Source organism: Thermobia domestica, chromosome 2, assembly GCF_964235325.1.
Source record: "Thermobia domestica chromosome 2, izTheDome1.hap1.1, whole genome shotgun sequence".
In the NCBI taxonomy this organism is placed as follows: domain Eukaryota; kingdom Metazoa; phylum Arthropoda; class Insecta; order Zygentoma; family Lepismatidae; genus Thermobia; species Thermobia domestica.
In genome coordinates, this window is record NC_137455.1 from 318,153,806 (window position 1) to 318,171,509 (window position 17,704).

Consider the following 17,704-nt stretch of genomic DNA (forward strand, 5'->3'; position numbering starts at 1 on the left):
ACTTTGGCAGGGGCGTAACTAGAGTTACACGGACCTCAGAAAAACTTTTATGATTTGCCTCCTATTCAGCTTTAGTAACTGATAATTGACACCTTTAGAAATTTTATAATAACTAAATTATGTTTACCCTCATATTAGAATTACTCATCTCTAAATATAATTTATTTGCAAATTTTACAAATTTATTTCTAGGTTAATATTTCAACAAATGTAGTATTTTAAAATAATTTCTATATCCTAAAATTCGCCCGTTTTTGCTTTGACTTCGACAAAGTTGTCCATTTGTTCTCCGAAATCCAGCTCTGTACACAACGGGAAGAGGTGCTACCGATTTAAATCCTTTTAAATCCATAGTGTTTCTCAGGTATTATTATTATTATTATTATTATTATTATTATTATTATTATTATTATTATTATTATTATTATTATTATTATTATTATTATGCTGAATGAACCTTCCGCACTATCAATTATGTCAAGAATACTGAAAAACATAAACAATGCTACTCGCGCATATATTCGAAAACTTGCTCAAAATAGTCAATGTTAAAGCTACATTGCTAAGAAGATATAGTATGTTGTTGGATGCCTAGCGTATAATACCAAATCCACAATCATTGTGAAAAGTAATTGAGCTATTAGTGATGTTAGTTTCTCAAAATCTCTATTTCTCGCGACCTCTCGTTCAGGATCAGGAGTATCGCGCATATGGGTAGATTACTCACGCGCGATGGTGATACAACAGCGACAAAGGGAATGATGAAGAAAATATAGAGTGTGTATTTTAAAAATGACAATTAAGTCGAACATTTGCGTATTAGTATAAGATACATTACATTTGGTAACTTATAAAATCTCTTTGAAACAAATATTTACCTCAGGCCCGCAGCCAAACAGTAAGAGAAGAACCGATATAATTTTTTGCGGGGGTGACTTGAGTTTACCCGTGATTACTAGATACTATATACTAACACATAACTGAACATTTCAGGGAGTTGAAGGTGGTTCTACTAGATTAACCCATAGCCGGCTTCTATCTACAATCCCGAAGTACCTACAGAAAGAATTAGATCTCATCCCATATTTTCTCATTACTCTCTGTAATATGAGGTTCGCGAGTAATGTGTTACTCACCCTGCATGCGCAGTCTATCATGTTATTACGTTTAATGTATATCTGCGCGATCATTCCCATTTCATGCTTGATAATCTACATACTACGCTAGCTTTGGCAATGAACTAACTCAGATCCTCATGACTTTTAGATTATTTGACACCACAAACTTCCTATTAATTTATAACGAACGTTTGTGAAAATATACATTTACAATCTACCATTCATGCAAAATATGGAAAATATTTTTCACCAAACCGCTTCTATTTACACATGCATTTAACTGACGGCTCTATTAGAAACATTGTGAATTCTTTGTTCGTTACAACTCATAATCCTCTTCCGTTTCTAATCTGACTTCTGCGCAAACTTCTTACAATGCAGTATTTACTGAACTTACTTAAAATTTCCCGGAAAAATATTACGAGTGCGTAGTGATAATAACTTAAGATTTCAGAATAACAAGCACTGGTATAATTGGAACAAATGGCATTGATATCAAATAATTGAATTGGGGTTAAGAGAGAATATATGAAAAGCACATATCTTTTAAATGCTAATTCGATTCTATTTCTCCATGTAGATCAATATTTGTAGTAGAACTAAACCAATTCCGATCTTATTAGAGATATTAGAATGGAAAAAAGCATTCTTGTGACCCTGCATCGATTGTAGAAAACTAGTTTTCACTATCTACCTATTATTGATTTTATTCTACCTATTATTGATTTTAGATCGTCGTTAAAACTAGTAGTGGTTTATTTTCTACTACTTCTGGTTTTGCGAAAAGATTAGAGTGGAGATGAAGTATACTGTTAGGAAACTTAATTGACAGTAGAAAAACATTTGCCTCTACTTTTGATCGTTTTTACTCTTTAATGATCAATGTTAAAACTCGAAGTGATTGATTTTTGCCACATCTTGTTTCATTAGAGATAGATTAGAGTATAGATGAATATTGTTGGGCTCTTAATCGATTACAGATACCGCTTCGGGCAATCTATTAGACTTTTATTCCATGACGATCAACGTTAAAATTTAAAATACTTTTTTCTGTCAATTTCTGTTTAAACAGAAGCATGAGACAGAATATGGTACTATAAAGGTGACCAAGAAACTTCTACCGCTTTTTCACTCTACACCTTCGGACATCTACATGTCACCTAAGACGTACCTGGAAGGTCAAAAATAGTCCCCATCAACATCGACGACCTTCTGCCAACGATTCGGAAGACCACGGACTACATTGGCGTAGAACTTGGTGGGCAGTGAAGCAAAGAAGGTATCAAGTGCATTTTACACCTCTACTAGAATTTGAACTGGCGTATTCTAAGGTGATTGTCCAAAGAATGGACCATGTAATAATCGAATGGTGCAATGTCCAGGGAATATGACGGGTGCAATAGTGTTTCCATTCAAGGCGTAGAATTGTGTCCCGGGCCATCTCAGCCACATGGGGCTCAGCGTTGTCCTGTAACAGGATAACCCCTTTGCGATGCTGAAGTGCTGCCTCCAGAGTTTTGAGTTTTTCATGAACACTGCTTACAGTACACAGCTGCATTGATGCTCCGACCCACTGGTAGCAGTTCCCGATGCACGATGGCGCGAGCAGTCCACCAAACACACAGTAGGTCCTTCTTCTGGTACAGAGCTGCTCTCGGTTGTTTGGAACCCGTTCATGGGATGCTACCCAATGATACCGGCACTGCGGAACTTCGTACAAGACCCACTTCTCTTAACATATCAACACCCTGTCCGGAAATGGCTCCTTCTCAGACGAGACAGTAAATAATCACAGGTATATGCTCACGTTGTCTTCTGGCCTGTAGTCAAATCATGTGGGACCCATCGACTCAACTTGTAGTGCATCCCATGCTTATGGCGGAGCTGCTAAACGGTTTCTCCACTCACACTAAATTATAGTCCCAGTTCCTCACATGTCTGGCCACTGTTCGCCTCAATTGTGGCCTGAAGATATTAATTTTGTTGCTATTCCGGTACGTGATGCGTCTTCGAGTGTTTCGTCACCGTTCTTAAACTTGCTAAATTATCGCCGCACTGTCCGCGTAGTCACGACACTCTCACCAAAGGCGTTTCATATCTTCCGCTCCCCTGTAGTGGCATTTGACCCCAGTTTGAACTCGTACAGCATACACGCCCTTATGACACCCTCTGGATATTCCATAAGCGTGGAAATGAAATGTATTCCTGGGACACTTAATCGATTGCAAAAAACTGCTTCTCGCTATTACCGTCTTTAATACATATTGAGCCATGAAAAACCCAAACACTTTTAATTTCTGGCATTTCAATTTGAATGCTGTCCTCATCAAGTAACTCGATTCTTAACTTTTGACCAGTCTTTTATCCTTAATGGGTCTGCCACCATTTTTAGGATTTTTGCCTAAATGAATTATCATCATAAAAACTGCTGAGCAAATACCATCCGGGCCAAATTTGGTATTAATTCGTCAAGTAATTCTTGATATCTTGTTTATAGAATAAACCGACACACGGGCAGGGTAAAAATATACAGGAATTTTTAATGACCAAGCTCCTAAAAAAATCAATGTCATATATCTGTAAAGTTAGAGGCCTTCCTTGAAAATGCTAAATAAAGGAACACAAATTATATCGGGATAAGTATGGGGCCTTCATTTTCTTTGCCTCTAGACATTTGATAACTATGTATGGATGACGAGGCTTGTTCTATTGTTTACAGTTTCTTACCTATACTGCATCTTGAATTATCTGTTTTCTCCTCTGGTCAATATCCGCATAAACTTACAATGTTTCATTTCAACCATTGCAAGTTAAATTAGTATTAATTGCATTTTGTTTGTATCATGACTTTTCCGTCTATCATTAGTTGGGTCTCAATTGAGTGCATTTAACCTTGTTTATCATACCTTATTTACAAGTAGTCAAAATAAGTAAAAGGATAAGAAACTTATCTTAATATAACTTCATATATTAAGTTAAGGCATGTAATTTCAGAGACCCTTTACCATTTTATAATGAAAAGGAGAATCCTGTAAATTTTAAACTGGAATCAGCGTACGTTATAGCCCATGAAGAAGCTCATCAATGGTTTGGTGATTTGGCGACGCTTCATTGGTGGAGTGACACGTGGCTTAATGAGGGATTTGCCGCCTTCTTCCAATATTTTTGCGTTAATGCAGTAAGTATGAACAACTATACTGATGTGATAAAATATAAGTATTGTAATCATTTGAGATAACTCATTGGTAATGAATTGAAATCTTAAGCTCTGTCCTCTACAGTATCGTTCTGCAAATTGAAACAGACTGTTAATGAATTCAGGTGGTTAAGAACAAAATGAAGTGAAAGGGAAGAATACAAAAAAGCGAATTGTTAACTTCCAAATGCACTTTCTTTACTTATAGCTGAGGTATAATAATAGTCAAAGAATTTACCTGCTAACTTGATGTCCCGTGTTCAATTTCCAGTCGAGTTTTCTTTTTCTTTCTAACCTCGTATTTTGCAACTCAAAAGTTGTCATAGTCTCTCTGAAATGGATGACAGAAAATACTATGCCTTTGAGATAAATGCAGCTGTAGTGTTTTCTACATAGATCATGTGTTGCATATGTGAATGTGTAGCTTGTGTAAAGTCTTTCATGCACTAAACCCTAAGGTCTTTAATAGCTTGTTCCGAGTTATGGTTGCTGTCCACCTATTAACACATTCCTACATATTTTGTTTTTTTACTTTCGAGCAACGATAGGAGAAGAGAGTATGATGATCGTGAACAAAAAAAAAAAACTAATTTAAGTTTTCTACGAACTTACACGTTTCATGAGACCTGCATATACAGATAGCGTTGTCCAAGAGACGAGGCAAGTCAAAAAACAACAACAAAAATAAGGCTATCTCGTCTCCGTCTCGAAAATATTGTAGGAATCTCATATCATCTGGATGTTTAAATAAGTTTTTCTCGTCTCGTGTCGACTGTTAGAAAAGTTATTGTCTTGAATGTTTTTCCTCGTGTTGTAAGTGTACAAATTTTATGAATCAATTTTTTTGTTAATTTCACCTGGCAATCGTCAGAATTTACCGAGTCACGAAAGGGCGACGAAGGATGAGATTTAACGAAATTTAAACCATATTTAATTATTGAAGTGGATTGTGTAACGAGTTTACGTTTATTGATGAGTGTTCTTCATATGCTTACATAATAATCTAATCAATTGATAAGTTGATAAATGTTATACTGGGAATCATGAAAATCTAAAACTGTGTTAGAGATCTAAAACTTGGGTGAACTAGTGTTCGCAACTTGACTTGAGAAATTTCTCGTTTCTTCTTGTCTCGAATCTGAAAATGTTCTTCTTTTCTTGTAGGCAACACTACATGCCGAAAAACAGATTTTTGGATGCCTCTTTGTCTGTTCATCAGCTTATGCCAATATAAATATATTCACTCTCTAGAGCTCGTATCATTTATCATATATAGACAAATTTTAAAGTTAATGTTTCCGTATCATTCTCTATGTTCTCCAGGATATAATTTACCCTGTTTAAGTAGTACTTTCTAATTGATTTTCTAAGAAAAACTACTCAGGCGATTTTAATTATATTTCATAAATTAATATTCATTAACAACCCTCGTAATGAGATAAGCTATTTCTGATTGAAAGTCAAAAGGGTAATTTACTTTTGGGAGTGATTTTTTTTTCAGACGAGGTTTCGTTCGAGTAGAAAGATGTTGTTTTTAATGTGTTTCATCATGTTTGAATAGTTTTTAGAAACTTCTTTTCAGTAATAAGTAATTAAAAGCGCTCCACGAAGTCAGAGCAATTATCTCGGAAATTTCTAGTAGATAAGCCTAAATTGATAAAAGTTGTTCCATTGACTATGTAAAATTTATTTTTGATGTTTAAACTGATGTTTGAGTGTCTGGAGTAATTACTGGACATAAATTCTGATCAATGTTATATCTTACTTTAGGGTTTTAAATGGCGAGAGCTTACGTCAGCTCAAAACATCATTCAATTTTTGTTGTGTTTACCAAATGTAGAACTATTCAATCTAAGATTTGAATTACTGTATTATGATGTTCTACATTCTGAAACAGTACTAGAACTGTGCCATGCGAGCTACCAATAGCTGATGGTCAAAGTTATCCATAGCTGCTCGAATTGGCCACCTCTGGCTAAGTGTACGGACAATTGACATGGTGAGCTAGATAGTTCCACAGCTCTTGCAACAAAAGAATGATTAACTTTTCGGAACAGTGGTACAGCTACTGCATAAACAATGTGGTTCAAAGATGTTATTAAAATTTTAGATTTGCATGTTCCATTAATTGCCTATGCAGTAGTCATGAAATGGGATCTTACATATAACACATATTTCAAAACTGCTAGTTTTCTTCTGTCGCTTTGGTGCTGGAGTAAGTTGTACCTTTTTTATGATCGTTATTTGTATTTTTACAGATGTAGTTTTCTAAAATCATAAAACATAAAACAAATTAAGTAATACGTCTCCGTTCTTAGATTTTCCTTACCAGGTTTAATTATTGGTTTCAAATTCAAATTATATTCATTGCCAATATAAAACTTGGTGTAATTCATATAAAAATGGAGTATCTAATTTAAAATTATGTGCTGATCAATTTTGGTCCTTTGAAATTTTGTGATAAATAGTTTCGGAAGTATATGTTATTTTCCATCAACGTAGCACTTTGGCTGGTCGGCCATATTGGCGGCCGTATTGGAAGAAACCTCCCCATATCAGAAATGAGTACCCCAGATAAAAACGATTCTTAGACAGATAGCAAACAAGTTATGAAGAGAAATTCTCTATACACCTTCGTGCAACTGTCGTCAGTACTATGGCTCCTGCACTTTGTCATTGTAAATGAGCTACCCAAATGAATATTTATTGTAGGTACTACCCGAGTGGAAGTATGGGGAGCAATTCGTAGTTGAAGAACTTCAAACCGTGTTCGAAGAAGATTCTACCGACTCTACAAGACCAGTATCAATGAATGTTAGTTATCCTGAGGAGCTAGGTATAATGTTTGATAGAATTACGTACTCTAAAGGTAATAATATTTTATATTAATAATTTAAGTGTAAATAAATTATTAGCAATTAACTGTAAATGAAACTAATAAGACGTATCATACTTATAATTTACAGTACATTTGTAGGTAAACTATAGTAGTCTTAATTGTATCACGTTACCTAAACGTATGGCTACGTCGGCCATGTAGTTACGGTGGCCAAGGGCAAGATACCCATGCAACATTTTTTAAAATTATTTGCTTAGATAAATGTTACTTTTTTCTTTAAAAAGCCATAGTCAAGAGACTCACATATTCAAATTTATTACATGGAAAAATATTCCAACTTGATTGTGCTTGGAATAGAGAACCAAAATTAAAATTATAGTACTTCAGTCCTATCGATTCTCATAAAGAAGAGGACGTAGTATTTTTTATTAAGCTTTAACAGTGTTAAGATGGGTGTTTGTGTCCTTATTGGCAATTGTATTCTACATACTGTTGAAGAAGGTTGAGTTTAGACATTCCTTATTTCAAGAAATTCATGTATCATTTTTTAGAAACCATTTAATTTATCGTCCTGACCTGACTCCTTTGATAGTTTCTTTTGTATTTTTGACTTACAGTAGAAAAGAAGAAAGTATGATGTTCAAGAAATAAATCTACTTAGATATTTGAACGATTTACACATTTCATGGCAGACACCTACCGGAAAAGTGATTTTTATATGTATGTTTCTCCAGATGTATGTCATCATGTCTCAAACAAATTTTAAACTCAAGTTTCTATAAGGTTTTCCAACGTATGCTTTTGAATTTTCTTCCTACCTTCCCCAGAAAACAAGGAAGTGAACTGAAGAATTTTGTTCTTGGTTTTTCTTTAATTGTGCTTTCTCTTTCGAAAAATAATTTATATTCCAGAACACAGAAATTAACTAACGGCCATAGCAAAGTTAATTTGCTGGCAAATATCCAGACGCGGTTTACTCTTCGAACTTAGAATTTCTTATAATCGATTAAGGAAGTTTTTATATTACATAAGTAACATTTTCGCCAAGAGTCCTGAAATATGGTATGGAACATATTTTCTCCTGAAAACAAAATAAGGATTATTTACTCTTTGTGAGAGGATCTTTCACAAAATTTTCTCAAAAACTACTTACAAGAGAAAGTCCCACAAGTTGTCACTCAAATCTGATTGACGCATAGCACATCTTATAGAGCATCATGGGGAAAGAAAACGAGCAAAATTTAAGGTGCAATATTTAAGTACTAGAATGGTAGGAGCAACAGGGCTTCAAACTTTGAATACCCCAAAAAATTATATCACGGAATTATGTAAGTTTAAAGTAAATATATTGAAAACAGTTAAAGCAGTAAAAACAAAAGTTGCACAAATCAATGAGAACGAAATCTCCTATCGAAAACCACAAACAGTGTTGCCATAGGGGAAGCAGTGTTGTCAACTCAGCATAAAATATGTTGTTTTAAACAACACCAAATACAAGTGTACATGGATTTAAAATGCACTCGCTAAACATAAGATATTAGGGATCGCCGGTTCCAATCCCGCCTAGGACTGTTTTTGTTGTGCTTTTCACCTTACATTTCATTGTTATCTTTCTCTTTCATAGTGGTTCGGAACTCACTTTACATTATAGGTCCCGTCGTATATAGCTGACACAGGACGTAAAAATGGCATCATTCAATTTCGTTTTGTAAATGCATCAACATTTTGTGACACTGCTGACATTTTGCTATGTCATACTATTGGTGATATACATTTGAACTAAATTCATAATATTAGACCTAGATTCCTTTATTACCATCTGTTGCCACGTGTCAGACTTCTCCATTGAACATTTTCAGCACACGTACTCCAACAGTGTGCAAAACTGTACCACTACACTTCACTGTTATGTTAGGTGATAGTAGCGCATTTTAAATATGTCCACACTTATATATGGTGCAATTTCAAACAAAATATTTTTATGTTGAGTTGGCAACACTACTTTACCTGTGGTAACAGTGTTTGTAGTTTTCGATAGGATACTTAGTATTCATTAATTTGCGCAACTTTTGTTTTTACTGCTTCAATGGTTTTCAAGATATTTACTTTAAACGTACATAACTCCATGATATAATTTTTTTATCTTTAAATTTTGAAGCCCCGTAGCATTTTATCCTTCTGGTCAATGGTGCATTAAATTTTGCTCATTTTCATTTCTCATAATGCTCTATCAGATGTGCTATGCGGCAATCAGATTTGAGCGACAACTTGTGAGACTTTCCCGTGTTAGATGAATTTTTCATACTTCATAAATACTACGGAACACTATGATATGGGATGTCGGTTTTCAAATTAAAAAAAAAATGAAATTAGTAATTTTGTTCTGTAAATGAGTTCATCTTGATCGTTCTTTCTACAATGAATCAGGTAATTCTTTTTATGTTTTTAAAATAAATGTTTAGTTTTGAAGGACTTCAGTAGTCTAGCAGACCGGAATTATACATGGGATCCTATATAGGATTTAATTAAAATAATCCATTTTCTAAATGCTGAACCTTGTTCTTACGCTTTCTGGTATATGTTCTATCAGTTATCGAAAAAATATAAAACTCCCTACTCTTGGAGAAATTAATAAAGCACATTAAATAAAGCAGAACTACAATATACAATTTAACGAAATTATCAAGTAAATACTATAATAAATTAATAACAAATTTAAGAAGCTACTAATATTAATGTCATCCAAAATACACGAAAATCCACAGCAATTTTAACTTAAAAATGGTGCTAAATTCTGATTAATATGAATATATTTAACTGATAGGATCTTATGCTGTTCTATGTTGCAAGGTAATAATATTACAATCTGGCACGATTTCTGTTAAGTACGCAAGTCACAAGAACATAACGCCATCGTTTGGCTATTGGAAGAATGTCAAGTTGTGCCGTTACTTGAACAAAGTATTTATGTAAGGAATCAGAAATTAAAAAAAAAAACATTATTATTTTTTTAATGTGGAATGTAACCTTGACAAAGAAAGAAGTGTGTAAATAGCGAAGCTTAAGTATCTTCCCTAAACACAAGTTTCAGATAGCAGTTCGATGTAAATTGAAGTATGATTTTTAAGTCTACTGAGAACCATCTGCATTCTATTATATAGAAGTCATCTAAGGAGGTTTCCGAAGTAAAACTTTAAAAAAAATGGAATTTTCAATCTCTTTTATCTTTCTCCCTATTCATTTGAAATCCGCCATATTGTGATAATAGTATTTGATACTAAAATATTTTGCATGTACATTACTTAATTCGTGTCACTTGCATTATTTCTGTTGTATAGGCCTCCAAATTTCAAATGTTTACAATAGTGAGGCGACATTAGTTTGTAACACTGTATATAATGAATATAGTTTGTTAGTTATTATTTAAAATGTATAAGTAAAATATGTAATTATCTAACGTTCTGCAATTCAAAATAAATATTAGTTTACGCTGAGCTGATAACGGTGTTAATCTTGTGGCCTTCGGAAGCATGTAAAACGATTTTTTTCTATCAAAACTTAGATCATACGGAATTACTTGAAAATTTTTCTATTTATTAGTTTAAAAGTCACTTGAGCGTTTTAAGTTAGATGATCTCATATATATATATATATATATATATATATATATATATATATATATATATATATATATATATATATATATATATATATACAGGGTGTCCCATAAGTCCGTTTACATAGGCCATCTCGGTAACTATTGAAGATACGAAAAAATGATAAGAGAGCAACGTGTTTGGAGAATGTCTGTTTTCAATCTAACATATTGGAATTTTTGGAATTGTACCAACCGTTTGGGCTCTACACTGGTATAGCGCCCAATGGTAAAGAAAAATGCGGCGTTGCCACATCTTTGTTGGACAACAATTAGGTAAAGTGCGTGTGGTTTAAAATATCCTGGACCAAGGAGAATAGAAGGGACGGCCACAATGAAGGATATGAAGGAGGATCACACGCAATGTCAATGCAAGGCAGTGGCATCACCATCAGAAGCGAGGGGGGGATAGGAACGAAAAAGAAATTGAATTGAATTTATTCACAGCAAACTCGTATTAATTACTTGGTGATGTCAACGAGATGACACAAGAGGACAATTGAATAAAATTAGAAAGGGTCTAAGTGCCAAAATTAAAAAAAACAGAGAAATGTCGATAAACATGAGTTATCGCAATACAAGTTAAACGAGTACTGCGACCATGTAAGAGCTTAAAACAGAAGCAACAACTTTTAAGCTATGAACTCCTTGTAAAGGTATTTTGCTTCGTACAGAGACAACTTTGAAGATACAATTCAAATCTACTTATTGCGGCACATATATCATATCTCATTATTCCCTTGTTCTCTCGTCTAGAAACAGAAGCACCCGTTTCCAGAGGAGTTCAAACGAGACAGATTAATTATCTCGTACCTAGCCGCTGGTGTAGGAGTAGCGTGCCTGCCTGCCACACAACATTTAGGTAGGCCAAACGTAGGAACGAATCCAGCTTCAACAGGACATCGTGACTAATTTCTTTTTCTGATTTTTCTGTTCCTCTGGGTGCATGCCGGGATGGTTCCCTCTCTCAGGTCAAAGCCGCTACCTTCTCCATTCCCAATAAATGAAACAAGAATTTTAGGAAAATTATCCAAAAAAGGATCAAACGATTGCGATCTTGGCCAATAATTAGATTTTATATCAGGGGCCACAAATTTTTTGAAAGGCCCCTAAATCGAGCTCTCGTAGTTTCTACAAGTAAATCATACTGAGTTAACTAATTGTCTGGGTTTGGTTACAATATATGTAGTTCTCCAGATATAAGGCGTACAAAAAAATTTGATTGAAATATATTGAATCTTTTCATCCAAAAACTAAAAAAGGGTACTGGTTCAAAAAATACTGTTACGTAATTTAACACTGTTACGTAAATTCATCTCAGTTCACCAAACACGAAAAAATGAACCAAAGTCCTAACGTAGGTTTGAATCATGACCGCATGAATAGCCTGTATCTTAGTCAGACGCGTTACCGACTGAGCTACGGTTAGCTGTACAGGAACTGGGAAATAGTCGAAATGAAATAAATGAAAAAAGGAAAAGGAAATGCCTGAAATGGGACACAGTTACTGTTCGAGTGTGCCTTATTTGATGGGAAATTCCGTTGAAGATAGACAGAAGCAGGAGGGGAGGAAACCGTCAAATATTGTAGAAAGCGCCGCTGAGCGATTTTGTTAAATGGACATAGTGCCATGATACGTTTATTTTGCCCGAGTGACAGCGTCTCATGTACTCAAGCACGAGGAACACGCCACTCATCTTTCACTTTCCGTTTAGTTCTGTTTGTACCGTTGAGTATTGAATTGGTGTTGAAGTGTGAGTTGCACTCAAGTGGTTTGTTGGATTGGCGTTCGTACGTCTCAAAGTGTGTATGAAGAATAATGACTACGTATTCACCTGCAAACAAAGAGGAAATGGTCCTTCACGCTTCCGGTTTGAGTATACATGCGGCTGCGGAGCAGTTTAATTGTGAATTCTGTGAATGGTTACATGCACACAACATAAACAATTCAACTTTGCAGCTAACATTTTGTTTTTATACGAGGCCACATTTCATCTTAATGCAACTGTTAACAGACATAACTACGTGTCTTGGGCAGACAGCAACCCTAATGTTGCCGAAGTATCCCATAATCAAGTTAATCCTCGTATAAATGTGTGGTGTGCAGTTCACAGTAGTGTTCTGATGAGTCCGGTATTCCTAGAGAGAAGATTAAGAGGTTACACCTATCAAAACCTGCTACAAGCAATACTGGAACCTTATTTGGACAACTTGCGTTTCGCAAACTGCCAGCACTTTTAGTGCCAACACGACGGCGCGCCTCGGTACTTGACTGTCAATGTTCGACTATGGTTGGATGCAGCAGTTCGTGGACATCGGATCGGGTGTCGAGGTCTGGTGGAAGATGGACATCACTTCGAACATCTTCTACGCTGAGCACAGTTGCAGCATTGAGTGATATGTATAAAAGCAAGATCTTACTCTTTGCTCAAAATTTTGAGATTAATCTCAAAGTTGAATGCATAAAAAGAGAGACAACGTGAAGTCATTTGTGTTTAACCTCAGGTACCTGAGTAAATACTCGAAACTTCTTAATCAAACTGTGATTTCTCACTTTTTGTATGCATAAAGTTGGGTATAACCTCAACTAGCTGAGATTAATCTACAAATTTTTTGAACCACCTCAGTACCTGTTTCACTTGTCTCATAGTGTGAGAGTGGATCGAAATGGCTGAACTTATGGGTGTGGAGCTAATAAGAAAAGTGCAGTCTAGATTTTGATAAGGACATATCATGGTTTTCAATTCTCTGCGTGTCTCTAAACGTTCATGATACCTTCTGTATAAAACAGACGAATGTTTCGGATCATTATCCTCTTGCAAGACATACCTTTGCCATTTAAACGTATACAACATGGTTTTGTATAACGTTGGAGAATGTCATGATACCGTTTTTTCTTCAGAGTTCCCTCTATCTTTTATAAGATCATCTGTACGATTACCTCCAAAGCAACTTCACACCATTACATGTGCATCCTCCGTTCTTAACAGTCGCGGTAAGGCATTGAGCTGCCATACGTGTACCTTTTACACGACGCACAAATTTCCGGTGTTTTGTCCCAAATACTTCAAACTTCCACTCACTCGTAAATAAGACTTTTCCACTGATCTACAGTCAAATGTGCATGGTGTTTAGCCAACTGTAGTCGTTTCTTCTTACTGGTAGCCAGCAGTAGAGATTTCTTTGCTGCAACACATACTTTAAGCTTTGCATCCTGAAGTCGTCTCTTTACTATTGACGCGCTTCATAGGTTCATTCCTTCACATATTCAGTTCTGCGGTCAGCATGGGCGCTGTTTTAAAACGATTACGTTTGCTGGGCACTACTAAATATTTATCCTCTCTTTATAACATAATCTTCGGCCTTCCCTTGCGATGCTGATCGTTATTCCTCTGAACAGACATATATCGTTTCAGAGTGTGATGTACACTTCCTAAGGAAACGTGTTCTTGTTTTTGCTATTTCACGAATACTGTTACCTGCTCTGTATAAGCTAACTGTTGCAGCCAGCTTTTCTGTCGAAAGCTCTTTTCCTTTGCCCATTACAATGTCCATACAACTGGTTCCACCACTCAACACACTGGCAAACCTACACTTACTTCTGTAGTACTCACTTGTCTTTCACTGCGCAAATATTTGCTTCTATGTGTGTACGTCATTACTGTGAACACTATCTAGTGTCATACAAGCGCCACCCGTTCCACAGCAACTCATGGGGAAGTGGTCTTACTAGAGCCTCAATGCTTCAGCTGCATCCTTACTACCTGTTCTCTGCGAAAGCCAAGTGCATATACAGGGTGTAAAGAAAGGTTGTTTACGATTCTACAGATGAAAACAAGTAAAAATGTCTATGTAACACAATGTCCATCTCAACCTCCTAACTGAGTTACAGACGTCCAAAAGGATGGGAAAATGATCATTGGGTAAGTGGGTGAAGCGGAAATGAATGGTAAAATCTCAAATGAGAACCCCACTTTTACTTGCAATAGGTATGGTTTGTCTGAAACACTTGGGTGTACAAGTGACTGGTACTGTAATGAACCAATATTGTGCAGACGACTTTTGAGCAAAACCAATGTTTGTACAGGTTGTTCTAAAATTGCATTGTTCGACAAATTGGTTTCGCATTTCAGTTGATTCACTTTTGCACAAATCATTGCCTGCAATCAAAATGGAAGGTACCATTTAACAAGAATATTACCCACTTTTTTCCATTACAGACATTTATCTGTTATAAAAACACATTTCAGATAATTTTGAAGTGTAGATACAATTTGCAAAACCTAAGGTTTTCATTTGAAATTTCACCGTTCCTTCCCGTTTCGCTTCACCCACTAACGGAGGACGTTGGAACGATGATTTTCTAGGAACTAGATTTCCTTCTTTGCATTATGACATTTTTACTCTAATTATCTTCTTCTCTGTTGCAACATTTTCGAGCCCTGGAATGATAAATACCCTCAATGATTTCCTATAGGAGTTTTATTCTGTTCATCCGTTATTATCTTCAACCGTTTTCATATTAGTGGTACTGAACGTTTTATCTTATATAGGTGCCATGTCTTGGCGGCCATTTTGAAAGCGGTGACCCATACAAAACAATATTTTGCCACAACGCTGTTTAGTGTACGAAGATCTATCGAACGAGGTATCACTTGACTCATATTTTTGCTTAACATTTCTAAATTGGGCCCGGGTCTTCATGCAAGGCAACCCTGGGGGCACAGCGACATCATTCGATATGCTCCAAGGCTTTCCTATTAGAGTTTTTGTTTGGTTCATTTATGTCATCTGTTTTCACATTAGTTCTACTAGACATTTATCTGATACTGGTAACATATCTTGGCTGCCATTTTGAATACGGTGACCAATATGAAAAATCTTTTGCCACATCGCTTTTTAGTTTTTAAAAATCTATCGAACGACGTGTCACTTGCCCCATGTTTCCATTAAAATTTTAAAGTGGGGCCCGGCCCCCTTGAAGAGCTGCCCTGGGGGCACCACGACATCACCATTCGAGTTGCCTCATGGTATTTCCTATTTGAGTTTTTGTTCAGTTCGTTTATGTTCAACCGTTTTCGAGATATTTCCCTGAAAAAATTAACAAGCCTCCCGTGTATATATATACTATTATATATTACTAGAATTATATATATACTATATATATTACTAGAATTAGATATTTTAACCATACAAGAACTTAGAGAGTAAGGAGTTATTCTTTTTTCTCTGTGTTGTAGGTCCTTCTGTGATACGAATGATGCAACACATTTTAACTCCAGATATCTTTAGAAGAGGTCTTTCAAGATATATAAAAAGCAGGTAAATCTAAGTTTATTTAATCTTGTAATCGTTCTGTGTTATATATTTAATAGTTCACATAACTAGAGGAGCACGTATTACTCTGGTTGACGGTCTAAATAATACACATAAATTGCATAGATACGATTTCCATGTTACTGAGAGATATTCCACAATATTGCATTCCGACAAAGTGCATACCGTTCTGAAAATGTCTTTCTTTTTTTGTAAAAAAAAGAGGGAATAAATCTCAATCCTGTTTTAAACTTTGATATTCTTCTGAAAAAATAACGTATGCTCCAGGGTGTCTGATTTATCTACTTCCTAATTGACACGTTTATTTTAAACTTCTCAACTCTCCTCATTTTAGACTTATTTGTACTTTAACATTACATATTTATACATTTCTCTATAATGTATTTATTGAATATCATAGAGCAACTATCTCTCAACTATAACATTATTTGTTAAGAATGAACATTCAGACAACATAATAAGTATTATCACTTGATTGTTAGTCATTATTTATTCCCTAAAATTGTAAAACAACTGTGACTCATGTTGTTTGCATTACCCATATCAGGAAGCCAATGAATTCCAGTCAAACAATGATTGAAATAATATGAAGTTCAATTGATGTTCAGGACGCTTTAAGAAACAATAAAAGTAGCGTTACTTAGCACCCTGTAGCATCAACTCACTTATCTATCGGCCTTCTAGTGCTACTAAAAAAATGATTTATTCTGCAACCAAGCATCTACCACGTCCATAACCTCAAAGTAGCTAGGCAAATATATGCTACAAAATTATTTCATCAAGTTAGGTATCAGGATGAAGTTATTAGGGTCAGATCTAGGAAATAAGGGGCATAGAGTACAAGTTCAAACTTTGATTCATGAATTGCAGCCATAGCTACTTGAGAGATATGGGCGGGTTTATTATCACAAAGGAACAGCATATCACGGACCGAAATTCCACGGGCGTTTCTCCTCGAAGGCAGTACGTATTTGGGCAATTATGGTTACAAAATAAACACTTTTGATTGTCTTTCCATGTTCAATACGAGAAACAGATTTATTAATAAATATTTATGGTTAATTGAATACACCTTACCAGTTGAGATGCGATATGTCTCTGTTATGTGATGGGTAGTCGCTTGCTGGTCTGTCAAAATGATGCAATTCACTTTTGTCATCATTTATGACGTGGTGACAGTAGCAGATAGGTCACCATCATGCTCATTTTTACAAATCTGACGATTACATTAAGTTCACGGAACCACTATTTCAATAGGTCATATGAGAGGATAGTCCTAGATCGTTTCCACCATGTCAGAACGGATGTCTTTGGGTATTAAATGTTTCTTCATTAAATATTTTATTGCTGCTACGCGCTCTGTTTTGTTCCTTCTTTTTTCATTTTGGCTAATCAGGCTGAAGTTATTACTGATCAACTACCTGTAAAGAAAAGAAAAATCATTGTAAATTTCTTTAAACTTTGTGGACACTAGTCTAAAGAAAATATGGTATTATGGCTTAGATCTTATGTGTTCGTTATAAATCGAAGGGATCAAGGACAAAACATGCTGAACCACC

At 35.3% G+C, this 17,704-nt stretch overlaps 1 protein-coding gene across 1 annotated transcript in view; it reads left to right on the forward strand.

Annotated features, from left to right (window-relative positions):
- LOC145679496 (membrane alanyl aminopeptidase-like) overlaps positions 1 to 17,704 on the forward strand; it is a 69,695-nt gene that overhangs the window by 42,792 nt on the left and 9,199 nt on the right. The window contains exons 7-9 of the mRNA XM_081750075.1: positions 4,113 to 4,296; positions 7,027 to 7,183; positions 16,049 to 16,130. Coding sequence (XP_081606201.1) covers positions 4,113 to 4,296; positions 7,027 to 7,183; positions 16,049 to 16,130 — 423 coding nt within the window. The remainder of the gene's footprint in view (positions 1 to 4,112; positions 4,297 to 7,026; positions 7,184 to 16,048; positions 16,131 to 17,704) is intronic.